The sequence below is a fragment of the Manis pentadactyla genome, chromosome 13, assembly GCF_030020395.1.
Source record: "Manis pentadactyla isolate mManPen7 chromosome 13, mManPen7.hap1, whole genome shotgun sequence".
NCBI classification, from domain to species: domain Eukaryota; kingdom Metazoa; phylum Chordata; class Mammalia; order Pholidota; family Manidae; genus Manis; species Manis pentadactyla.
This window is the reverse complement of record NC_080031.1, coordinates 96,300,225-96,326,940: the sequence shown is the minus strand read 5'-3', so window position 1 is coordinate 96,326,940 and position 26,716 is coordinate 96,300,225. Positions and strand designations below refer to the sequence as shown.

The following is a 26,716-nucleotide window of genomic DNA, read 5'->3' as shown; positions in this document are numbered from 1 at the left end:
CAAAGGGAATGTGACTTTATTCAATCCCCTGTAGCCCACGGTCATACGCCAGGAGCAATCTGGCTTTTTCACTGGCCACAATTGGGAATTAAAAGGACTATGAGTGGGCTTTATGATGCCCACCTTCTCCAATTCCTGTAGAGTTTCTCCAATTTCCTTGTGTCCCCCAGGCAATTTATTCTGCTTAGTATTTGTCACCTATTATTATTAATCATGTTATTATTATTATTACTGTGGGACCTAGCAGTTTTAGCCTTTTCATAAGAAATGGAAAGACATTTTATATAAAACTTCCCTCATGAATCAGATTTTAGTGAGTTATGCTTAAAATAAAGTTTCTATTTTTCAATAGTGTGCTATAATTACATGGAAATGGAATCTTAGAACAAATCTGTATATTAATAAAGTGGTTTTTTAATTGAACTATTTCAAATATAAGGAAGATTTCTACTTACATCAATTTAATAGTTTAGAAACTGAATGACCTGTTGCATCAAATAATTCATAAGAATAGTTTTTGAATTCATCAAAAAATTCACCATGAAATAGGACAGACATATCTTCAAATAATTAAAGATATACCAATTGTTCATACTCAGTAAAATAGAAACATTTGTATCCAAATTCATGACTCTATGTGGTTATAAAACTACCAAATGCCAACTGATTTATATTTGGTAAATAGTTGTTCATGATTCTCACACCCACGGTAACTGTTGGGATCAAAAACACAAGTGTGTTATTAATATTTAAGGCATAAATCTTAGGTGGTAAATGAAGATTGCCTTCTATTCAAACCTACAAGTCTTCAATTGACCAGCTTTAACTGAATAGGATACTCTTCTTCCTCTCTGACAATTGCCAGAGAATGAGAATTTTGGCAAATATAATTATGATGAACAATTAAGTTTTTATTATAAAACTCTATATAAAGAACTATAGAAAATATGGTGAAAACATAGTGAACAATAAATAATCCTTTGAGCCACAGCAAATGATCCAGTGGTATGATGTAGATCTTTTCCTAGATTAGGAATAGTATGTGTAGTCAACAACACATTCCTACATATACATGAAAGGACTTCAACAATTTAAGCAAAAGTGCACACAAAATGGCTTTTAAGTGTAATACGAAGAATATTTAACACAATCCAAATTCAAAAGCAAAAGAGTAAGAGAAAGGAAAAAAAAAGGAAAAGGAAAAAGCCATGACTTGCTCAGGTTTTAAAATTCAACTTCAAATTTTAAAAAGGAAAAGGAAAAAGCCATGACTTGCTCAGGTTTTAAAATTCAACTTCAAATTTTACTTGCTGTTTCCTACTCCAATTTATCCTTTTAAATGAGAGCAAACTTTTTCTGTCAAGGATAGGAATGATTCGTAAGCATTTTAGGCTTTACAGGCCCCTATGTCACAAGTCAACTTCGCCATTGTAGTACAAAAGACAATCTGTAAACAAATGGGAATGGCTATTCTAAATAAAACTTCATTTAGAAAAATGGGCAGTGGGCCATAAGTTTGCAAACCTCTGTTCTAGATGATCTGCAGGCTTCAAAGTAAATAGAAAAGGTAATTATACATTCAAATTATAGGAAAGTATTTTTCTTGTTTTATCTCCAATATTTGAATTACAAAACATGCTACTCTTCCAAAAAAACAGACATGTTCAGTATCTGCATTTTTTAAACTAAGGTTCAATGATATATAATTTAAATATAACCCTTTAGAACTATAATGGGAAGAAAATACAAAGAAAATGAGATCCATTTATAGGTTAGAATCTTAAATTACAAATATATAAATATTACAAGTTTGAGAAAAACAAGAGTACAGAGGGACAGATTTCAGGAAGTACAACCTAAGAAATATATAAGATCCACCATCATGCACTGTCATGAAAAGTTTCCCATTTACTCTTCCCCTACTAGAAAAATACTCTAAGAAATAAAGTAGTAAACATAGTTGCTTTTAAAGTAATTACTTTATTAATAAATATACATCCATATGATGATGTAGATACAAATCATGAACACTACTCCATTCCCATACACATAATTGCACATGAGTAGCTCAAGTTCATGGACATAAAAACATACACAGTATCTATTCAGACTTTTTACAGCAGAGGACAAGTGCTTATATCAGTTACTTGGTAATTATTTTCTCCGTAATTATCTGTAGAAAAAGGAAACTGTAAAACTTAAAGAATCAAAGTGGTCTGATTACTATAAATCACACACTTGATTTACTATAGCATTAAATTTTTCAAAAGTTAAATACATTATATGTGAGAACACTGATTTATCTACTTAAGGAGAGGAGGGGGAAAAAGCAAAGGAAAGATTTAGATACATCCTAGAGTTTAATAGCATATAGTTAACCTATAATTAAAAAAAAAATGAAAATGTAATAGCATCGAAGTATTTTATGTCCAAGGGAAAAAAACGTTTTGAACAACTGTTGTGAATTCTTTTATTTTACTATAAAGGGATCATAAAACTTTACTGCATATAGAGACAATGACTGACAGAATAGCAGTTATCGTCAACATCCCCTGAAGTATTCTTTTAAAGCTTCTTAGAATATAAAGTTTTCTTTTTTCTTTAGCTCATACACTGTTTTTTTTACCCTGGCTAGATCACTTTTAACCTAATAAATGGATCCAGATAATTTTTTTCCTCCTTAACCCAAGGAACTCTATTTATTTTTCATGAAAATATACATGTAAATTCACACAAACATCAATCAGTTTGAGATGAATATTACTCTTACTTTAACAGATGTTTCCTTTAAAAAGTAAATAAAAGTAACAAAGAATTTTTTAGTCTAATTGAAATACTGATTTTAAAAATGTCCCCAAATACTAAAAATTAATCACTTATTTTCTTCTAATATATTGTGCCAGTTTTTTTAAATATCCAGTGCAAAACTCCAAAGATAGTATCAAAATCATCCCATACTAAAGATTAGTTATCCTAGGTTATATCTGTCAAAAATGAAAATTTCATCTGTATTAGCTCCTTATTTGTTAATATGATAATAATAAATAAGGCATGTTAAAAAAAATTTTTTTTTAAGTAAAGCAAACTTACTTGAATAGCAGAATAGCAGATCATTTTCTGACCAACAGTTTTAACATAGAATAGTGAAACCTATTTTGTGAAGAACACAATTACACAATATAAAATTAGCAATTTACCTTTCAAGGAACAATCATACAGCGGGAGGAAAAGGCCAGTTTTCCCCAACTAATTATATTATAAAGTGTAGGTAACTGTTTAACATGCTATTTCAGTGTTTGTGGTAAGAGACAGTGTTACAAAAGATGTACAGTGGAGTATTTAGATTAAAGAGAAGTAAAAATATTTTATATTTTAAGACTTCATTCATATTATCACTTAGATGTCTTTCTCTTCAGCATGGCACCAATGAACTGTTCACAAGAAGAAAAGTAAGTGGAATCAGGAGATGTTCACCAGCACAGAGATCTAATACTCCAGGTAACTGCTCACATGAACAGACAATTCAGCTTTCTTAACAATGTTATCCATTCACAACTGTAGCCATTTGCCCCCTTTATTTCCTGGGACACAGCTCCTGATATTAATAAACACTGTTATGAACATACTTCCTTTAATTGATTTTACCATTTCATTAACATGTATACAAAATTCATTATACAATAACACACCTGCTTTATCTTCTGACACACAGCACAGCACCACTGAGTAGATGTGCTGAAGGATGAGGAAATAGGGAGGGGAATGAATGGCAGAAAGGGCATGAAGAAAGGGAAATCAGGAATGAAAATAAACTGAAAAGAAAATATGGTAGTATAAAACACAACATGCAACCAAAACTTTGACAGTGGTATATATATTATTCTATGGTAAAACATTTAATTAAACAATTGTTTTCAGGAACTCAAAAGGATTTCTAAGCATCTAACTGCTAAACATCATCTTGAGAAACAGTTAAATGACAGATACATAATAAAGTAAATAGATGAATGTATGAATAAAGATGTACGCGTTTGTGTACGTCAGAAGTTATACTGTTCTGAGTAAATTATTACAAGTTTAAAAATTTAAGCTTCTGCAAGAAGAAACTCTTATAGCAATTTAGCTGCCAGAATGTTACAACTGATTATGTAGTCATCGTACATTGTTTTCTATGGTTTGTGCAAAGCTAAAATTGTTGAGGTCACTGTCTTAGATGCCAGTGCACACACAGTCCCCACATACAATGCAACACCTCTTACTGTAAAGAGCAGCATAAAGTCCAGCTCACTGTGTCAGGCATCACTGGAACACCTGAAGGCTTGCTGCTTTTTTCCTGATGAAAAGTATGAAACATGACATCCATTTGCAATCAGAGTTTGCATTAACTGAGAGCAAGCCCAACAATAAAATATGTGCCCTTTTAAACTTGTAATTATTTTTAAAATTTTGGGGTCCTGCAAATCTACATTATAATCTCAAAGGCATTTAAAATTGCAAATACATACATTATAACTTTAAAGTTCAATGGAATTTTTTTCAAATCCAAAGTTTATTTTATTCAGAACAAACTCAGAATAAATAAAATGTGTATTAACAAAGAATATTACTTTCAGAAAGGGAAGAAGAAAGATTTCCTTCTGTCCCTACAATACATATCTAGCCAATACTACTTTTTTCTTTTCTATTTTGCTTCTAAAGCAAACACTGTTAGAAAAAATTTTCTTTTGGATGAAGTGGTCTCACTGGAGCCACAATTAGATTTTTAATTAAACTAAGTAACATATTTTTTACATGTTTCATGAATAGGTGGGTTCCTGTATATTTCTTAATATTTGGGTTCTGACAGTCAGAAAACTGTAGATTTTGTTTATACCAGTTTTACAGTCTACCATTCAGTTTATGTCCTTTGGTAGATATAAACCTGAAACCACAGTAACTGCTAGGGCAATGAGACAATTTCTCAGAAAAAACTAAAAAACATTCAGAATAAATGAACATTAATAAACATTTTAAGCCTAATGCTTTAAAACTAAGCATATGAAGGGCAAAATGTGACTATAGCTACATTCAGACCTTAAGGATGTTTCTTTTTCTATATTAAATGTGCTATTCTCAGAGTGCTGTAAATTTGCAAAAATGTAATGTACAGTTTTTTTATTAAAAAGTTTCATTTTTTTGTAAATACGAATTGTTTATAGTGTTTGGTACATATGCCCTTAGGCAATTAAAAAATACACAACATATCACTGCTGAAAGGCAAACACTAAAGAATTCTTTTAGGAATAATGGTTAAATCAATTACTGCCATGTAGATCAATAAATAGGCTGCTTAAACCTAGGACATTCAAAGTAAGATTTTTAACATCTGAAGTCTACATAAATGCCCAAGCATACAAATATCTGTGTCCTGCCTCATGAAAATAAATGTTACAATGACTCACAGCCATTACCTCAAGTAATCCTGAATCATCAGTTTGCTTTGTTCCATCAGTTAAAAATACCTTAGATATTGTCTTTTATTATATTGTAGCTCACTTACTTCACAAACTAATAGGTTAAAATGGTTTCAGTTGTTTAGCACATAAAGCATCTATTTAGAATAGCCCCAAAATAGTAATAAAATATAAGACACAACCATAACTCTAAAGAAAAAGCAGAAATTATTTTGTTAGGTGTTACACTTGAACCTATGTACAAATACAATGCCACTGCTCATGCCCTGAGTGCATCTGTCAGCATATGGCAGTTACTGAGAAAAGACAGGAAAAAAAAATGGGAAACAAATTTAATCACAGGTATGGACAAAAGCCCAGGTCATAAAATCATGTATGTCAAAATAAAACCAAGAAGCTTTGGGATTATTCACAATTTTCCTTCTAAACCTGGCCTCCTCTCCTGCCTCATTCACTCATTGGGTGGCTTGACTTCGCTGCTGGTTTCCTCAACCCCATGAACTGCTCTGCCATGCATCATCGGGTAAGGAAAAGCAGCAGTGCCACAGCCGTAACCAAGATCAGCAAGACGGGATAGGGCTTTAATGCTACCTGGAGGTCTCCCTGGGCTGACTTTGTATCCCGCAGCTTTAGTTGTACCCAAAGGTCTCCCTGGACTTGTCTTAAATCCAGCTGCTTTGGTGGTTCCCAGAGGTCTGCCTGTGCTGGTCCGGTATCCTGCTGACTTGGTGGTTCCCGAAGGCCGGCCACGCTTACCAGATCGGTTGAGATTTTTCTTTTTCTTTAGTTCATCTTTTATCTCTATGCTTCTGCCACTTGTAGTCTGCAAGTGGGTTTCATTTAATGGGTCTTGCCTCTGACAAGCCATCGGTTTATGGCTGACTGTGTGGTTATATTTGCTTTGCTGGGAGGAATATATGTCAAACTGATCAGCAGCTCTCATGGCATCTTCATTGAGACAGGAAGGCTTGCCAGGCCCACAGAAAGCCGGATTACTGCTGGCAACAGGATGCATCATTTTCTACCAAAAATAAAAGACAAATATGCATAAATACACATATACAAATATGTATCTGTATGACAGCATTCAGTGGGAAAATAGTCCATCTTCCAACAACTATGTCAGCTACCTAAAACTAGGCTGACAGGCAGGACTCCAGGCCACTTATAAACATACATCAGTAGATTCAAAGATATTTGTTTTTCTCAATTTAATCACAGGTAAGGACAAATGCCATAAAGATAACTCAACTGTAATAATGATTTAGTAGTCATAATGTTTTCTGCTTAGGAACTGGAAAAATGTATAAGTAGAAAATAAATCCATTATATTTTGTAGGCTCTTTTCTTCTAGATCATTAAACCCCACAAGAATAACAATAAAGATGAGAACTCTTATTAACATGATTGGGGTTGTTTTTGTTTTTCAGTTTGCTTAACACTTTTCGAATCTCTCCCTCTGGACTTTTACTGTATTTCTTATATGTATACTTCTGATCTGACTCGTTTCCACAAGGTTGTACTTCTTCATAATTATAATTTTATTACTTATACAGAACCCTGAGTGTATATTACATTTTACAGAAGATGGAATGTGCCAAGCCAAGAACACAATTTCTTCACTCTAGGAACCGATTCTCTTTAAACTACTCTGTCCAAGGAGGCGGTACCAACATAAAGAATAAAATTGTTCCTTAGCTAAAATGGGTGAACATTTATGCAAACAGTTGAGACTAACACTACAAAAATATGGACAACAATCATAATAAAGTACTTACTATTTTGAAGGTATGGTTATAAAGACAGAAGTTGAATGTGCAACACAGCTTTTTCCCTAATCATAAATACAGCGTGGATCTTTTTCCCTTACAAGACTCCTGTGACTTACGAGCAACAGTCCAAAGTCTCTGGTCTTTGAGGATACCCCTGTCATTTTTCTCTCTTTATAAGGGATGTATTTCAACCACCACCATAAGCCAGCCCTAAACAGCCATATCACTTCCACAGAGAAAATGAAGATCTATAGAGACTATATATAGTATTATGTTTTGATGAGGTAAGAAAGACAAAAACAGGTGTTCTGATTCAAATTTAGAAAAAGAGTTACAATGTATATTAGGGCTTAGCCCCAAGTGGTTAGATGTTTGGCTATATCCTTCATACATGTAAAATTGTACCAAAACCTCAGTTACGAAAATAGTTACTACCAGAGACTTAGAACAAATAATTAATGGCGAGCCAAAAACACTGCAAATTTATTTCAGTTTATAAAGGCAAAGGGAGATGGGAATCAAGTCACAGAATTAAATTCTGTTCAATTACTAAATATCTGCTGACAGTCAATAGATATAGAGCTGTTGGCCAGCTGGCTTAGTCTTAACTATAAAAGAAAAACATTACAATGAGAAGCTGCTTGTTTATGGCAGAAGCCTTAGAGACTTGGAAACATAAAACAAGACTGAACGAAACACAATTATTAAAGGAACAATTCTTCCCTCATTCCTCAAGGATATAAAGAGAACTAGATTATTAATTATCATTCCACTAGTTCTAGTTCCAATTCTGAGATGAGAAATACGGAGAGATCATTAAGATGTGTTCCAAATGTAATAGTATCAATTAAAATTTTTGAGCATTTTCTGTGTGCCAGGTAATAAGCCTGGCACTTTGCACATTACCTGATTTAATCCTTACCACAACTCTTATGAAGAACAAACTTTACTAGCTATTTTACAAAAACTGGGGCAGAGATTTTAAGCTACTTGCCAGAGATACACACTAAGAAATGGTAAATTCAGATAATCTGACTTCAGAACCAACAATTTCCGCATAGTATACAACTATACCAGAGTCTCTCAATAGCAGCACTATCATTTGGGTCACATAATTGCTTTAAGGAGTTGTCATGTGTATTTTAAGATGCTCAGCCGCATTGCTGGTCTCTACCCACTAGATGTCAGTAAGCTACACCCTTCTCTTCCTTCTCACAATTTGTGACAACCAAAACTTTCTCCAGACCCCAAGTATTTCCTGGGAGGCAAAATCAACCCCCTACTATGAGAATCAGTCTGCTACACTAGAATGAAAACATACATAAAACCCAATTTAAAATGCTCCTTTTTAAGTCTTTATTTAACTTTGGCTCCTGCCTCTCCAAATAGCCACAAAACCTGTTTGTTGGTATCTAAAAAGTCAAATAGATACTGTTTTCTAAGTTGAAGAAAATTCAGGGCTGGGATTTGTGAAGGGACCAACCACATTCCTCGCCCCCTCAAGTTATAAACTGAGAAATATATACAGAAATTAGATACAAATCAAAATACTAGTTTATTGCCAATAAAGAGACCACATGCAAATACAAAAAGAAACACACTCAGACCTTTGAGCAGATTACGAGAGAAAACATGACTCCCTTTTTCAGTTTTACTATTGAGAAATCACCCTACTGTTAAGCTCTAATAAAATAAAGTAGAAAGGTTTAAGTTCTCTTTCACAGGTACCAACTCCAATAAAGGGAGAAACTGTTTCTTCCTTCAAATGTTTCAATGCTTTATAGTTCATGCCTTGTAAATTCCTATTACTAACTTAGCAAAACCTTCTCTCTGGACCTTACTTCCCTTAACTTTAATTCTCTTAATATATCAGAACATTCACTATCTATTAGCACTCAGGGTATACAGAATCGCAGTTTACATTATTTTAGGCTTTTAGAAGCAAGATGCTGCCATATATCCTTTTTTCAGATACTTGAAAAAAAAACAAAACTAAAAAAGTAGCCCTGCAATTAAAACAAATACATCCACCTCCAATTCCACTCATTTTCTCCAGGAATTTATTTGGTTTGTATCACGTTAATTTACTTTTGACACAGTTCACATTTATTAACTCCATTGTTAATATACTTGTCTAAGCACCACGACAAAAAAAATAGAGTAAAGCTGTTTATTCCAATAGAAAGACAATGAGACGAAGACTTGAAGAACATTTCTAAAGGGCCAATCTTCTATATGTTGTGTGTTTTCTTTCCCTGCAACTGCCAAGAAAACAGGACAGTATTCTGCTTACTCAGTAACTGATTAACGAGCTGGACAAGAAATTTACCATGACAGTTAGCCAGGTACTTACCGTTTAAAGGAAACAGAACTAAAATCATTCCCTTTCTGCTTTCAGATTTCAGCCTTTGCAGATGGTAATCAGCACGATCAGATCCTTGTGTGCATAATTATCATATGTATGTACGCGGTATTTACATATTTAAGCATTAATAATGCCTCCCGACTCCTACTCGGGGCTTGCCAGTTAACTGTTGTTTCTTAACTCTTCCCATACTATAATACGGTACAGAATTCATTCAAAGTATGCAGGCCACATTTCTTAAGAGTCAGAATGAATACTACATTTCTGGAAAGTGTGTTCTAAATAAAAATCAAGAGTTACAGAACAGACTCTGTAGCCTACCAAAGATTTATTATATTTTTTAATGGTTCACTGAATACACAAGAGTCAAATAAAAGCTTCTATGTATTTTAACTATGACTAAATGAGAATTTCTAAAGCATAAGCTAAACTTGCCATTCCTTTAGGTTGTTTTACCGTGTGTTTAACTCCTAAAGTCTTTTGGTAAGCCGTTTTATGAAATAACTTCTTGCCCTTCTCTTGAATGTGACAGTTATTACTACCAACATAAAGAACTTTATCTTTAGAACTTCACACACAAAGCTTTCTTGAAGCTTTCTAAACATGGAGAAAATCTTCCTTTCAAGAAATCTAAGTTGGGCTTTCTTTCAACAATCAAACATCACATAATTCTCTGAGATTTATTTCCGGTCATTTGGCTTGTAACAATTACATAGGATCATACACTATTTTATAATTCTAAATTAAAGTCCGTTTGTGAGCCACCTTAATCACGCAAGTCTCTTCAGCAAAGGCAAGTAGCCATCCACCAAGCCCCACCATAAAGTTTTGATAACTAGGAAGTTAACAAATAACGACCCTCTTTGTCTTCCTTCTATTCCTTAATTGTACCCCACGGCTCAGATTCCCCTGTGGCAGAAACCTTGACTTGAGGCATTAAGAAGTGTATTACCTGTTGTGCACGAAAGCGATTATTAGTGTATTAGCAGTAACAACTTTGCAGGAAATACAAGGCCACACTAGAGAAAGGGCCGTGTATCCTCCCACCCTCCAATAATCAAAATTCACAGCCCCGTGCACTCGGAGTTCTGCAAGCTGTAGAGGTCCGCAGGCCACTCCATCTAGGCATTCTTCTCGAAGCCCGCAGGCTTCAATTTAAAGGGAGCGGTAGGACGTCTGATTTTGCCCAAAGGAAAGGAAGGGTGACCCCTTTCCCCGCCACAGGAGGATAATGGCTCCATGCCCAGGGAAGCGCCAACTACGTCCGGGGCCCCTCCTCTCGCTCCGGGCTAGGCCGGAATCCCCCCGGTCAGGCGCAGGTCGAAGACCTCTTCTGTCCAACTGGCTAGGCCCCCGTTCTCGCGGCCTCCGTGCCCACAAGCGCCCGCCGCCCCGACTCTGCTCCCAGCCAGACTGACAGCCCTGCGCGCCCACCGACCTCAGCCGCTAGTAGCCCGGCCCCTCAGCGCGCCCAGGGGTTGCCCATCGGCTGGGAACCTCACGCGGGCGCCGATTCCTTCCCAGCCCGCCGCCTCTGCACTGCGCAGAGAGGAGCCCTAGACCAAGGGGCAGGCAGCGAGGGCGTCGGCGAGGAAGCGGACGCTGGCTCCCAGCCCCGGCCGCGGATCCCGCTCAGGGTCCTGCCCTGGACGCCAGAAGAGGAGGCCGCCACAGGCCGGTACTGCGAGGGGCGGCGTGCGCGAGCTCGCGAGGACCGCGCACGCACATCGCGAGACCCAATCTCCCGCCGACAACCAGCACGCAAGCCTGGGGAGAGCGCAGGGCGAGTCAGGCTGCGCTTGCGCATCGTGGGAACGGGCAGGGGGGCGGGGCTTAAACCCGGCCACAAGGCTATGATGCTGACTGGGTTGCTGTAGCTGCGCTGGAGGACCCCTTCAAAAAGGGAACTGTCCTATGTGGGTTGATTTTCACGAAACTGCTACTGACCCTTCTTCTCAGATTACAGTACTAATAAATGGTGGAGTCAGAATTTGAACCCCGCAGTCTTACTGAGAAATTGCTTTTAATCACTGTTGTCAAAAATATGAATGCCTATCTTTGCCAGGTGCTGCCGAAAAGTCAACCTTTGCCCTTGCTCCTGGATGGGTAGGATGCGACCTACACCTGCAGAAACAGTAAATACTCAGTAGGTGTCTGGACCCGCAGCCCTAGGATCATGTGATTTTTGTTGAACACCCTATAATAATAAGTTTTACATCCATGACCTCCTCAGAATTACCATTCTTCATTCCACCACGGGAAAAGTAGCTTGCTTTCAAACATCCCCCTTTTATGTAGTTTTTGTGAGATAAAAGCCACTTAGCAGAAGGGATTAGTTTCTGCAGTTCTTATGTGAATTAAAAGATGTTAGAGGGAAGAGGATCCAGAATTAGGAAGGCTGCTGAGTGGAAGGCACTTTATTAGGCAGTGCAATGAGAACAGAGGTGGGTGCTTGTCCTTTCTGCCCATGCAATGAATTATCTTCCTGTCTAAGAAGATAATTCTTGGCACTGAGTCCTACTATGAGCACAACACTTGGCCAGGTGCTGCTGTCAGTAGGAAAAAAGGAGGAGCAACAACTTTTCTGGGAGAATGAACAAGCCAGAAGGGAGACCAAATACAGTACATAAAACAGGCAGGCCCATTCATCTTGTGGCTGGCAGGGTTTCATAATGTTTGTAAATATTCTAATTATTCCTATGAAATACTAGAAAACAGGACTAATCATTCTAGTATTGTTCATGAAAGGAAAATGCCAATACAGAAAAAAGCTAATAAATGTACACAGATGTGAAAGCATATTAAGCAGCCTTTCAAAAAACTTTAATTTTAAAACAAGTTTTCTCTAAGCAAGATTTCTTTTTTATTCTTGGACTTTAAGAATGCATTGTAACATTCCCATACCATGACTATTCCAGATCCCTAACTCACTTTTGTCTGAAATGGCATTTGTACACAAAACCATTTAAGACACAGAAATTTTCATACTAACAAGGTCAAATGATTTGCAGGCCCAATGAAGAAGTAACCAGACATTCCTGGTTTTGAATGCCTTTCTACCATTTGCTTCCAACGGCTCCTCGCACAAGTCATGGCTGTTGCCAGAAGTTTCCATATGTGTGAAATGAAGACAATGTCCTCCTTGTAGGGCTATGAAATTAAATGACCTGATAGGTGAAGACAGATGTGGATTTAAATCCTAGGGCCCCCACTTATTAGCTGTGTGACTGCGGACAATGGTGACTAGTCAATTCCGTGTATCTCTTTGAATACAAGGTACTAGGAATGCAGGTTAGCCATGGTCCTTACCTTCTGGGAGTTTACCTTCTGGTATATTGGACAAAAACTCAAATAGATAATCAGAATCAGTGTTAAATGCAATAACCAGCTGTTTTCCTGATAATTAACTCAGTTTGGTCTTAATGAGGTGCTATGGTACAAACAATACAGGTACGGTGTCTCAGCCAGTGCTGAATGTAGAGGCTTTTTCAAGAGCACAGACATTTATCATTTCATTTGCAACAAGAGCACACTATTTATCTCCCAATATTTCTTCTTCAAAAGTGTGTACCCTTGAAATACAAGTTGGACTCAATCCAACTTTTTTAATCCCTTCTCCAACAGCTTCAGACTGGCCCAGGGTAGGCCAGATCATATAGACAAACCCCCAGTTAATACGATGTTTGAATAATAAATAGTGACTGAATATATGTGAAAGGAAAGCCATAAAAGGAGTATTTATCTACAGAGCTGGTAGCTGGCTACCTCTAAAGACCTTTCAATTGAGGAGCAGGTGTTCTTAAATACTTGCATTTGAACTGAAATACATACACAAAAAAAATGAATCTCATTTCTTAGACTTTAGTTTATGAATCTCCTTTCTTAGATTTTAGTTTATCAATAGCCACTATTCTTGCTAGATATGCTAGCTTATAGCAATATTGAAAGATAGCATTGGAAAACCCACTCCCATTCACCCATTGTAATGGTAATAGTACTAATATTTATTGAATGATTATCATATGCCAAGCACTGTCTGTATATGTTGTAATGCTTTATATGTATTAATTTACCTCATCTTCACGTCAACCTTGTGAGATAGGTATTGTCACATCCCCATTTTATACGTGAAAAAAACAAGACATTTTAAAGCATTTAAGCTTGCCTAAGGTTGTCCAAGTACCCTCCAATATATGTGAATTTATTTATAATTATGTATATGAATTGTTATACCAATACTCTAACAATATACTCTACACAATATATCATGTAACAACATATTATAAAACTTACTTTAAAAAAATTTAAATAGAAGCTCCAGTGTTTTCTTCCTGTTTCCCAGTGGCTTACAATACATGTGTCCCACTTTGGAGACCAGTGCTTTAGATTAGTCAAAATCCAAGAGCAAAAGAAAGTAAAGGTTATCAGTGGTTTACAAACTTGAACGTGTATCATAAAATCACACTACCCCAGACACACTTAGAATAGCAACATTAGACTGGTAAGAAGGTGAGACAGAGTAGGGTGAGGGCCTCCAGAGGGGGCAGGGCGGGATATTTGCAGTCAGAGCAATGTAACTACATGCAAAAAAAAAACCCTGCTAAAACTTTGTTAAACATTGAGCTCTAGAATCATTCCTCAGTGAAATAAGTTAATGTTCCCAGATAAAGAAGAGTAGCACATGTTTTATTATGCTAACCATTTATAATCATGTGTACTGCTCACTTTAGCATACTAAAAGGCCCAGGCCTATATGCTGTCTTTCCTCCTTCAGATCTGATGAAGTGATTTTGCAAACTGGGCAACTAATTTAGCAAGTAAGCCCAGGCATAAACAACACAGTAAAAGGCAGGAAGGATTCCACCTTAAAGACAAGATTGCATTTTAATACCCAAGAAGTTAAGACATTAGAAATTCTTAACTTACTCTTTAGCAAACAATACCTCAGCCCACCTTGGGGGGCTGAGCAGGTGGCCTTGTTTCATATGCCCCCAGACCAAGATGCTGGTATCTCAGAGAGAAATCATCAGAGGAAGTTGCTTATGTTAATTCTAAATATTCAGGGACCACTTAACAAGTCCACACCCCTAAGTTTTTTCATGTTCTCGAAAAATCCTCAGCTGCCTATAAAACCCCCTAGACAACGCACCACTACGGACTCTCCAGTCCCCTCCTGGTGTGAGCCGGGAGCTCTGTCCTTTCAATTTATCTCTAAATAAAAGCCTGTACCTTGCTCTCCTACCTTGAGTGTTGGTGAAGCTCATTCTTCAACTTCATGAACAAGAACCCCGGCATCAAAGGTACAGAGGAACTTGAGCTCTTCTTGAAGTTCCCAGGCATCCACTCCCCTGACCTTACTGCTGAACTTTCCAAATCTGAAACCTGTGCCCTGGGCTGCCTTAAGGGATGGGGAGGACTCTTTCTCAAAAATCTACAATATAGTTCTGGGAGTCGCAGCTCCCAGAGAGTCCCTAAGTAAGGATATGCAAAGAACATACTGCCTTTAAGGACCCTTCCCTGGCTGGGCCCAGGTACTTGAACCTCTTAGGAACTCAGGTAAAGGTAAAAGATACTTTAACATTCAAAGATGCTAAAAGTACCTGGAGTGACTAAGCTACTAAAAATCCATCTACTACCAAGTGCCAAGTTCAAATGACATACTTTTTTTGTGGACAAAGCACATGTTTCATGCCGAATCCTTACATTTTTTTATTCCGTATTAGGCAAAAATGTGAAAAAGGACTAATATTCAAAACATGAACTACCAGGTATTTCTATGTATTAAAAATGATTGGGACTTTTAAACTCTAGCTTTGACAATAACCCCAGTAATATCCGAGAGTAAATAAGTTCCAATTCTCTAAAGGTATCAAAACAATTCTTCATTTCATACTTTTTTTTCTCCCCCATAGAACAAGGTTAATGCAAAGTTAGAATATCTTTTTAAAAGCTTGAACTTCAAAGTCATGGACCCCTATAGCTCATGCCACATACAGAAGAGAATAAGGTCAAGAAAAATAATTGAAAATAAATTCCTCACCAGTCATGTGATTCAACAGTATGCACTTACATACACATACATACCAGCCAAACCCAAGGCCCTATAAAGTAAGACCACTGACACTGTGGGGATTTTGAAAAATATACATTTGTTTACAGTTTTTCCTTCACATTTCTCCTTGGACTCCAGAAGAAAAATGTAAGTTGATACACACAAAAAAGGACTGTCAAATATCTGCAATTGTTAACATATCAGGGAATCTTTAAATAGTGAGGGAAATGAAGCCATTGTTAGCTTCAGAGAGCTGGCCCAAGAACAGAATATTGAGCAGTGTTGTAAGATGATGTTGTTCAACTCCAAGTTAAATAAATGCCCCACACTAGTGAGATTTTTTAAGGTTTTCTGGTGGTCACAACATCTAAATTGAATAGAATTAAGAAATTCCCTCTACCTTTCCACACATATTCATTCACTCTTTCTTTTTGTATTTACACACACATTTTTTTTTAAAGATTAACTTCAGCTTTCTATGCCTTAAGCATGAAATCTACTGGCATATGAAAACACCAGTAGACTCATTTAACATAAAACTATATACCAAAATGTGAAGAACTGAACTGGTAACTCCAGACTCAAATCTAACAGAGTATTCTCATGGAACACACTGGGCTAGCTAGCCACTCAGAACTCTTGCCTGTTCTAAGAATTTAGCATCCATCACCTATAAAGCACAAAAATGGGACATTTTACTAAACAAAGTGTAGCTTCCTATCTTAGACTTTATTTCAACTACCATTTTCCTCCCAATTCCTATCTTAAACAAGCACTACATTATCTGTCACTAAAGGAGCTCAGCTGATGGTTTTATAAAGCAAAGCAAGACCCCACAGCAAAGAGGGCTCACAAACAGACAAGTTACAACTTTGGAGGCTTTGTTTCTAGCTTGTGACTCTTAAGATGATGATACGTTATTTCGAAGCAGACACCACAGCTGGCTTCTGTATGTTCTGGGTAGTAAGTTGCTAGAATCTTTTTAAAGAGACATAGAGTGTATAACACTTTTCTCATATGCCTACAGATGTAAACAAAATTACACAAACAACAGAAAATATTTCAGCAAAGATGATTTTAGGAAAATGCATACTGAATTAACTTTATTTTAAAGGAACTTTGAAAACACGAGCAAATATTGATAATGCATTAAAAAAAACAAATTAGTCTGTACATCACTCAAATTTTAAAAATCAGTGTGACACTAAAAACTGTAATAACAGTGTTTCATTTTAAAACAGAATACTATCAGTGGTTTATTACAACTAGATTATACAAACATAAAGGTAGTAATATTAAAATGATGTAAAACTGAACCTCAAAGTGACCAGCAAGCTGAAGAGAGCACCAATTGTTACCCATGTGGGACTGCCACCTATTTATCAAAGTACACTATTACTAGGTAATGAAAATAAGCTAATAAATATACGGGTAAAAAAGGGAGCCCAAGATGCCTATAATTTCAGAGCAAATGGTTTATTTGGTTCTACTGTTATGTGTTTCGTCTGTTTTCCTCCTCTAAGGAAGAAAGTGGATATGCAAGGGATCCAAGAATATTTCTCAGTTATATCACAGTCTTTCAGCAGAATAACTTTATATTGAAGATGTCACTTTAACCATTTAGTGTACTATTAAAATTATTTAACAGCTACAGTATGCTTTGGGTTTTTTTTCTTTTTAAAAAAACTGTTAAGTAAATAATATTCAAAGGAACTTCTGTTTAATTTCTGAAACTTAAGAAATACATCTATTTAAAGTAAGGATGAATGTAGTAACCACATTGTTTTTCTTGTGAAACCTTCATAAAGTGTGTATCAATGATACCTTAAGAAAAAAAAGGAAAAAAAATACATCTTAATTTCTGAAAATTTTCTTTTTTCAAGAAATAATGACAAGAATATTAAGATCTAATACGTGAGGAGTCTTGAAATGACTACTAGGTTATCCAATTACAGCAATTTAAGAGTATACAGGAAATATATCTGAGGTGTTAAAAATATAATTTATGATTCCTTATGAACTAAATAAATCTAAGTCTAAAATGTGGTACCATTATGCTTGAAAATTTTTAAGAGAAAATTCACAATCTACTCAATAATCCTGAAAAATTAGATTAAAATTAGGAGTGCTTATATGTACAGATGTATAAACAAATACTTTCAGGGGGACAAGGAATCATATTAATATTTACAGGCTACAAATCACTTTCTTCTAAGGAAGGTTAGGAAAGAGTGAGTAGCTAGGCATATAGCCAGAGGGTGTAAGGGGAACCTAGAAGGAGTAAATACTAAAACCCTTTGCAGTGTAAAGAAATGCAAAGAACTCTTACACTATACAAATCTTTAATTTTATAAAACCAAAAACAGTTCAACTATTATTGCTCATTTATGATGATAAAAATTGAAACAAAAACTCTGAAGCCATTTTGTAAAAATTTCACTATAACATTCTTAAATCCAGTTCATATTGTTCCATTGAATAAAGTAAGATTTAAGCTCAAGGGAGGACACAAAATTAGGGAATTTTTACCATCTGAGAAGATGGTGGTGAAAAATCACAGTTTCATTGCAGAGGACCTAGTAACTTGTTACTCTATCACCTTCAATAGAAAGCCCAAATATTTCCATTTTTTTTAACTTCTGAGCTAAAATATTAATATTTAAGTTTTACCTTAAAGGACAGCATACATGAAAACAGGCTTGCTTTAAATATAGTTTGATAGTTCTGGGGGTACTTACTGAAAGATGATTTCTTTAGTAAATACTGGTTTCTTGTATTTAAAAAATCAGCAAAACAGAATTTTAAAAATCTTAATTTACAATACATTGTAAACTGCAGACAACAATCGCCACATCTATCACAGTCCAGCACAGGTAAGAAGTTTTTTCCAGATGTTTTATAAGACTTTGTATCTTCCTTTATTTGTTGGTTGATATGAATTTTGCTACAAGAGAAAATAAGATACATGGTCAGAAAAAGAAACAAAAATATGTATGTTTAGGTAATATCCTTTATAATCTTATAAAACTGAGATTTTAAAATAAATTTAATATTTGAAATGTTAATGTTATTCTGTTAAGGAAGAAAGAAATGGTCAATAACTAATCATTTCTCTCTGTTCACTCAACTACTCCTTCACCACTATTTCAAACCTATTTAATGGTGGGGGCATCAGGTTTTTAATCAATCCTTGGTGAAATAGTCTTACGCAGTATCTGATACAAAAGTTGTTTTTCTTTTTCCCTTTTTTTGTATACCTTGTATTCTTCTTTGTATCCCCCCAAAAGAATGTTCTGTAAAGGGAATTTAAGAAAGTCCTCAAAAACACATTCTTAGAGAAAGGATAAAAGTTTCCTTTCAAAGGGCCCTCATCCCAATGTACTCACTGCAGGGATAATTTACAAGCTTCAACTGGCACTAAAGCCAGGGTATGTCTATCAGGGATGTGTCTGACTCCTTTGGGAAGGTGGTCTATAAAAAGGCTGCTTTTTCCAAAACCAAATTAAGTCCTTACCTAAGTCTAAAAACATTGACAACACCTGTAATGGCAAAAATGTACGGAAACTGGAATTCTCACACTGCTTGAAGGAATGAAAACCGGTACAACCACTTTGGAAAATTATTTAGCAAAATCACCTGAAGGCTAAATTACACATACCTGATAACTAGCAGTTTTACTCTATATACCCAAAGAGAAAAGCACACTGTGTACCAAAGCAACATGGAAAAGTGTTCATAGAAGCATTACTCATTAAAGCCAAAAATTAAAATAACCCTAAAATCTAAAATCTAAATTGTATAATCACATAATTAAATACTACATAGCCAAGAAAGAGAATGAAGCGCTGCTGTATGCAAAAATATAGATTGATTTCCTCAAGGTAATTGTTGAATTAAAGCAACTATATACATGGGTACACAGACCTTTGACTCCACTATATGGAATTCAAAAATAAGCAAGCTAACTTAGGATATTAAAAATGAGAACACTGTTATATTTGGGAAAGATGTATAGTGATGAGAGGCCTGTGAGGGCTTCTGGGATGCGGGTAATGTTTTTTATTTTTTATCTGGGTAGTGATCACATCAGTGTGCTTAATTTGTGAAAATTCATCAAGCTATATGTTTATCATTTGTATACTTTTCTGTATTTATATTATAGTTCAACAAAACATTTATTAAAACAACTAAGCTCCTGAGGTTTTCACTCACCAGCCGGATCAGTTCTTCTTTTATGAGCCTTGTGATTTCTGCCTTTGCTTTCTGCACAGCCAGTTCATTGGCACCTGGTGAGTGAGTGAAAAACATTATTCATATTACTAGAATTATACTAGATGTTTGTCCATATCATGGAGATCCAGCAGAAAATGCTGTAGGTTAACTTCCAGTAACACTGTGCTGCCTGCCAAGATAGCCTTTCAATACCAACTGGGACATCACCCACATTACGTACTGGATGCTTATCATTCTGATTACTTTTAGAGTTTCAAACGTAACCATGAGGCCACATTACATGTAAAGAGTACCTGGTGTGTTGATTAAAAAGAGTGAAGAAAAGATGATTCATAATTTGTCCAAAGTGTAAGTTAAAAAAGGAAATAAACGTCCTTGGCTCATTTATTTAACAAATATTTACTGGACAACTATTACGTTCTTCAAAGAGTTTGCAAACATTTCAGAAAGCAGTCATGTGAGCAGTCTTAAAGCTGAACTGAGGACTAGACAAGTTGGAGGGGAGCAATGACATGGAGAGTATTTTGCAAAGGGAATTTTTATATGTACAATAGTATAGATTAACAAAGACATGCTTAAGTACTGAAGAGTAAGAGAGGTAAATACAGCATGGTTGGAAAAATGAGTTTGAAAGAATATAACTAGACAAATGGATGGGGCAGGCTGGAGACATTCATTCATACAGTTATTAATTCAAGAAACATTAAGCACCCACCATGTGTGATACATTGAGAGATTATACAAATAACTTTTCCATGCTTTTTATGATCTTGCAGATACTAGAAAAATAAATTTGTAAAGATAATACAATAGGATGAGTAGGAAGAAAACACTGTACCAGATTAACTTTTAAACTTCACTTCTTCCAGGAAGCTTTACTTAACTTCTCCAGGCAGAGTTAAATATTTTTTTCCTGAGAGTCTTATAGGATTATGTTCATACCACCATGAAAGTACATTTTTGAGGTAAAATGGACAAGATTTTTTTCTGACTACATGTGAACACTGAGTAAGAGGAACAAAGTAAAATGCAGAGAGCTGAGTAGCAAATAAAGAAAGAATAAAGAAGATGCTGAATCCAACAGGAAGAACAGGTGTTATCAGCAGTGATGGTGGGTAAAATTCAGTTTTGACATCACTGTAGTTGAGATGCTCATGGGACATCCAGATGGAAATGTGGACCAGAAGTAGAGGAGAAACAAGAGATTAGAGCCAGCAAGGGTAGGTGTGGAGGGATCTGAAGCCAGAAGGCAATGCGAGGGAGTAGGTAAGTCTAGACAGTTACTGTAGCGCCCACGGATAAGAAGAAAAAAAAGCTGGACCAAAGAAGTAGACTAGAGTTACGGGCTAAGAGCAAAATGCTAAACAAAAGCAGAACTGGGCTTGCAATGTACAAACCTACATTTTTATCATTCTACATAAGAAAACCAAATGAAGAAAGCAATTCACAAGAAATGGGAAAATTTCCCCCCTTATTAGATGTGAATAGCCTTTTTGACTGCAGACAGTGGGAAGGAGGGGAGGAGAGGGAGGCAGTGAAGGAGGAGGAAGAAGAAAAGGGAGAAATGGTTTTAACAATAGGAAGAAGGAAAGGGCCATGAGCATGGCTGTGAAGTCATAGCAACACATCTAATTTAAATCCTACACCTTCACCAGCCACCAACCACATTTTAAAGCTGCAGGAAAGAAGAGAAGTGGATGAAAGTGAAGATAAGGGTAGAAACAAAAGCCAAGCCAAACTGAATACTAAAACTATAATGAAACTCAGGAGGAAAACAAGCTACTTGGCATGACTTAATGTGAAGCTTATTGATATCCAGTGTTTAAAAGAAAAATGGAGGAAGACATTCATCTAGACTCAAGTAGAAGAGTAATTTTCCTACTTTAGTTAGAGCCTGATCATTATGATCAGTTTAAATTTTTGACTTATATAGTTTCTTTAGCTAATGGGTTACACATGTTTATAAGCGGCCATGAAAAAGAGGCATTTCCTTTCATTGGTCCTAAAACAACTGTGGCTGCTTTTAAGGGATTCTCCACTAGTAAAAAAAGAGGGTCACAAAACAGGCTATAAATTATACAGGTTGGCTAGGCATGTAAGTCCTTCCTGTTCTCCTTCCTACTGCCTGGTGAGAGGCCTGGAGCTGCCGAGCTACAAAGAGTCTCCAAGGAGCCAGGCAGTGGGGTCCCTCCAATTACAGAACTGAAGACATGACACTGGGCTCCTTCCAACACCTGTTTTCATCCTATTAGTGTTCAGTTGATTTAGAGGGAGTTTCAACCTTTAAAAATCTAACCATCTATGAAAATTCTCAAAGCTTTTGATCTTCTCATTACCAATCTCCAGCTCTTATTCAGCATTATTATGTCTCTAGAGTTCTCAAGATTCATTTTTGACAAGGTGATTTCTTTTGTTGAGGGGAAAAAGCTTGCTTAGATTATAAAACTAGTATAATTTCCTAAGTACAAGTTGACAGTGGAGACAAGTGACCAGAACCATTCTAGTGGAATGAGAAGTCAGAGCAGCTGTGGGCTTCTCACTTCATCTGACAGCACAGATGAGTTTTGATGAAGTTATATACAAACTGAACTTTTAAACACTAATTTTACTATATTAAACAAGCAGTTACCTTAAATTAATAAATTACATAGTAGATCCTTTTTCAAAGCAGTCATGTCTGACTTACTTTTCAATAATGCAAACATTTAAAATAGTTTTGCTTAAATGACACCCATGATATTTGAGGTGAGAATAAAAAGCTGACACCATGTATACCAAAGGTTTTATCATCAGATTTCACTGGATGACTCTGTGTCTCCATCCTGTATAGACTAATGAACACAGTAACAAGTGACACCTGTCCAGTTCCACCTGCAGAAAGATGTCAGTGTAATATTCTCTCCTTGAAGATCTAGGTAAGAGCAACCCCCATTTTACTTCTTAATAAGGAATGATGTTATATGATTTAGAAACACACAGAGTCGCTGGTGGACTTTCAGCCATCATTAAAGGGTACCATTTAAAAACCTGACTTGAAATAGATATGAGTTAATTTCTCAAAGTCACAATCACAAAGAAATGCAGTTTGCCTAGTCTGGACCCACATGCTTTGTACACCATTTAAAAACATGCATGAGTCTTACTCCAAAGTAATGGTAGAATGGCAATAATATGGAAAATATAAAGGTTGCGTTTTGAGTTTTACATTTGTAACAATGCAGCATAATTAGTTTTTAAAAATCCAAAAGTGAGAGTGACATCGGTGAAATGGCAGAGCTGGGAACTCCAAAAGCCTGTCCCTCCACAAAAGCAGTGAATTAACTTGTAAAAATTGTTAAAATCAACTTTATCAGAACTCTGGAAACTAATCAAAAGTTTATAGTAACAAGGCAAACAGTTATTGAAGGAAAAAAAAAATAGAATCTTGGTGCGGGGAAAATGGAAGTTCCTATTGTCAGGATCCTTGCCTGACCCTAAACTACTTGATGATGTACCTGGCCTGCTGCCAGGCTGCTTCCACACCCGTAGCAAATACGCTGTTATTGATGAGTCACTATATAAAGAGCTCTGCCCAGTCCTCTGGGCAGAGGCAGAGATGGAGGTGGATTATGCACCTGCAGACTGCTGGATGAGGATGTGATTCTAGTGCTCGAACTACTGCTGAGAGAATAAAGCCAGGTATAAGCCCTTTCACCCCAAGAACATTTCATTGTTATTTCTCGGTCTCACTGAATCCATAGTGTACTTGCCCAGGGCTGAAATCCTCAGGCAAGACACTTGATAAGAGAACTTTTCAATGCTTTAACTTACTCTGACCTCATCAAGCATTCTGACCAGGAAACAATTTCTACTTAGGAGTGGATGGGATGCACACTGCCCACGTGTTTCTTCTTCTGTAGTCTTTACGCTAAGAAGCCACACAAAAACAATCACCAACTAAACGGGAAGTGAATAAATAGTCACAGTACAACTTGCTTTAAGTAACATTTGTGAAATTGTTTTGGCCAGGAAAAAAATCAATCCTAATACATAATTAAAGTCTTTTTTAAGTTTATATTTATTTCAATAACAAACTTACCTAAAATCATGAAGTCTTCACAAAAATCAAAGTAATGCCAAGATACAACCAAAAAAATGAACTAGTGACACACCTTACTTACAATATACTTTCAATGGATCAAAGTATCTCCCACTTATCTTTCCAAAAACATACTCTAGAGTTGAGCTATCCAGTATAGTAGCCACCAGGCATTTGGCTATTTAAATTTCAATTAGTAAAAATTAAATGAAATGTAAAAATTTTCAGTCACACTGGCCGTATTTCGAGTGCTTCATAGCCATCAGAGAGAGTTCTACTGGACAGCATAGCTTTAGTGAGATCAAACAGATATGCCTGTCAAAAAATGTGTCCTGAAGACATGTGGCTATAGGGCTTTATCATACACTATTCAAAAAAATTTATCAATTGTCCATCATATGTCTCACACTGGAAATACAGCAGATGACTAAGTCACTGCATTCATAGGGCTCTACCTAGTAGGAGAGAGACAAACAAGCAAAAATATACTCTAATTCCATGTGACCAGTACTGTGAAGAAAAACAAAGCAGGTAAGGAGCTATACTGGTCAAGTGGGAGGAGGTAAGGCTTCCTGTTAAATAAGTGATATGTACGACTCGGACTGGTGTCTGAATGTACAATGAGGTGTGGAAGGAGCTCCTCTGCAGCCATCTGAGCCATGTAAGCACCAGCTATGCAGACTCTAGGCGTACAATTCAGAGTAAATCTCTCCACAGCTGCAAGAGTATTCAACAAATATTTAGCTCATTAAATAGATGAAATGCTGGACTACACTTAAAGGTCTATCACAAAGATGTTCAGATTAAACATAAATGAAGGAGGCAAGTTGTCCTATTACGCAACAAGATAACACATCAGGGAAAAAAGTCAAAATGGAAACTGTCTTTTGGATTCATTCATGACTGTATGAAATAAGACTAAAAAGCAAACCTGACTGCTCTTGGATAATGCATTCCTTACATCATTTCAGTTATGGTATTTTGATTATTCTCTTGTTATTTTTTGAAGGTATGCATGAACTTTGACAGGATAATTTCAGAGGCAATGAGTGCTTAGATAATCATTCATTAAGCAGACTAACATAGTTCACTTACTTGCTAATTTAAACTTTGGCCAGAATGTTCTACTTACTGGAAACATAAATGAGTCAGTACTTAAAGATGCATGTTTTCTTTTAGAATGATTTTCAAATTCGACTGAATTGTCAAAACCAAAAGAGTCTCAAACACATACATCATCCACCTTCGTGTATGTACTGAACTTCTAAATAAAGACCTTCAATGATATATGTAACTATTTTTGCTTATAGGAGTTCCTTATTTTCAGTCCTTTTTAGAACTGACTTAACAATCTCTGTATATTGTACCATATCTACTTTGATCTAACTCAAGATTGAAACAGAACCAATAGTACATACTTTCAATTGCCAAGTAAATTTTCCGCTCTCCTTCCTTCGGTTCTTTGCCGGGTGGGAAGTATGTTCCTCTGATTGTAATTGCAGCTTCAGAATATTCACTGATTCTCTGCAGAGCTTCCTTAGAGGTTACTTTCCACCTAGCAGTCTATCAAAGAAAGGGTGTGGGGAAAAAAAATCATCTTCCAGATAAAAAGACCTGGCATACTGACAAAGAATAAAATAAGTTGGCTAAATCAAATTACAGTCAACATTAAGATTATAATTAGCACCTTCATCATACCTTTTTAGATCCTGGAACATGTACCTACAACATACTAAAAAAAAATGAATTCCTATTGTTGTCTCCCCATGTAGATAAATAGTGAAGTACCTATTAAATAAACATTCATAGGCTTGTAAATTTTTTTACATTGACAAAGTATTTTTACTCCTAAAAAAGAATTCTACTCTGTAATTTTAAGAGAAAGATTTAAACCTGTTACTTGCCTGTGGGAAGTCATTGATCTCTAATTCTTCCTCATATCTCTTAAACGATTCATTCTGTCCACCATCCTGTCTCTCCTCTTCTTGTTTCTCCAAAGGCACATAATTGAGCTTGGCATTGATCTTTTCAGCGAGTTGCTCTGCAATGGTTTTTGCAGATACAGTGGGAGCCAGGATGGTGCCACCTCTGAGAATTGCATTGGTGGCCTGCTGCATCACATCCTGCAGTTAAAGAAGACCTACAGTCAAATCTCAAATGAGGGCAGAGGCAAGATCAGGGACCCACCACAAATTATTCTGTGGAAAGCCACTAAGATCATCTTCCTAATGTAGAATCTGACCCATATGTGCAATTTAGCAGTATATATTTATAACTGATAGTTTAAGGTATTTATCTCCCTTACTTTGATAAGAAAACTAAAGAACATCCAACTTTATATGAAAAATTCTACTGGGTCACAGACAATCAGAGATCTCTTGATAAAGTACAATATACAGTACAAATATACAATATTTTTAAAATCGTTTCCATGTTTTGTGACTCCTAGGAGTTTCCTCTGTAATTAGAATCATTGTCCACTAGCACCAGAGCTCCTCCTCCCCATATGGCCCAACCCAACATACAATAAATTATACCCAATGACTTACTCAAAACCTTTAAAAATTTCTGAACTTAATGTGGACATTAATAGATAAAACAATGTGAGCCTCATGTGTATAGAATTCTTCGTAATTCGTGACTCATACCTGAAGTTTTTCCAACAACAGTGGTAAGTTATAGCTATTTGATTTCACCAAATATTATTATTTGATTATTAATATTAATAGTACAGACTATGACTGCAATCCCTGTTTTCAGAGG

General features: G+C 36.0%; 2 protein-coding genes across 5 annotated transcripts in view; both read right to left on the bottom strand.

Annotated features, from left to right (window-relative positions):
• Positions 1-1,960: 1,960 nt before the first annotated feature.
• Positions 1,961-11,345, bottom strand: C13H5orf24 (chromosome 13 C5orf24 homolog). Of its 2 annotated transcripts, XM_036898167.2 has the most exons (3): positions 11,029-11,345; positions 6,045-6,474; positions 1,961-4,333 (listed from the first exon to the last, which is right to left on the bottom strand). In XM_036898167.2, the coding sequence occupies exons 2-3, from the start codon at positions 6,469-6,471 to the stop codon at positions 4,293-4,295; spliced, it is 468 nt and encodes a 155-aa protein (XP_036754062.1). In that variant the 5' UTR covers positions 6,472-6,474; positions 11,029-11,345; the 3' UTR covers positions 1,961-4,292. The 2 variants fall into 2 exon arrangements, with proteins under 2 accessions (XP_036754062.1, XP_036754046.1); XM_036898151.2 differs by having other exon boundaries at positions 1,961-6,474; positions 11,029-11,341.
• Positions 11,346-16,717: 5,372 nt separating this feature from the next.
• DDX46 (DEAD-box helicase 46) overlaps positions 16,718-26,716 on the bottom strand; it is a 58,539-nt gene continuing 48,540 nt past the window's right edge. For all 3 annotated transcript variants that reach the window (XM_036898125.2, XM_036898136.2, XM_057490885.1), the window contains exons 20-23: positions 25,858-26,076; positions 25,372-25,516; positions 19,855-19,928; positions 16,718-18,586 (exon numbers count right to left, since the gene is read on the bottom strand). In XM_036898125.2, coding sequence (XP_036754020.1) covers positions 18,539-18,586; positions 19,855-19,928; positions 25,372-25,516; positions 25,858-26,076 — 486 coding nt within the window. In that variant the 3' untranslated portion in view covers positions 16,718-18,538. The remainder of the gene's footprint in view (positions 18,587-19,854; positions 19,929-25,371; positions 25,517-25,857; positions 26,077-26,716) is intronic.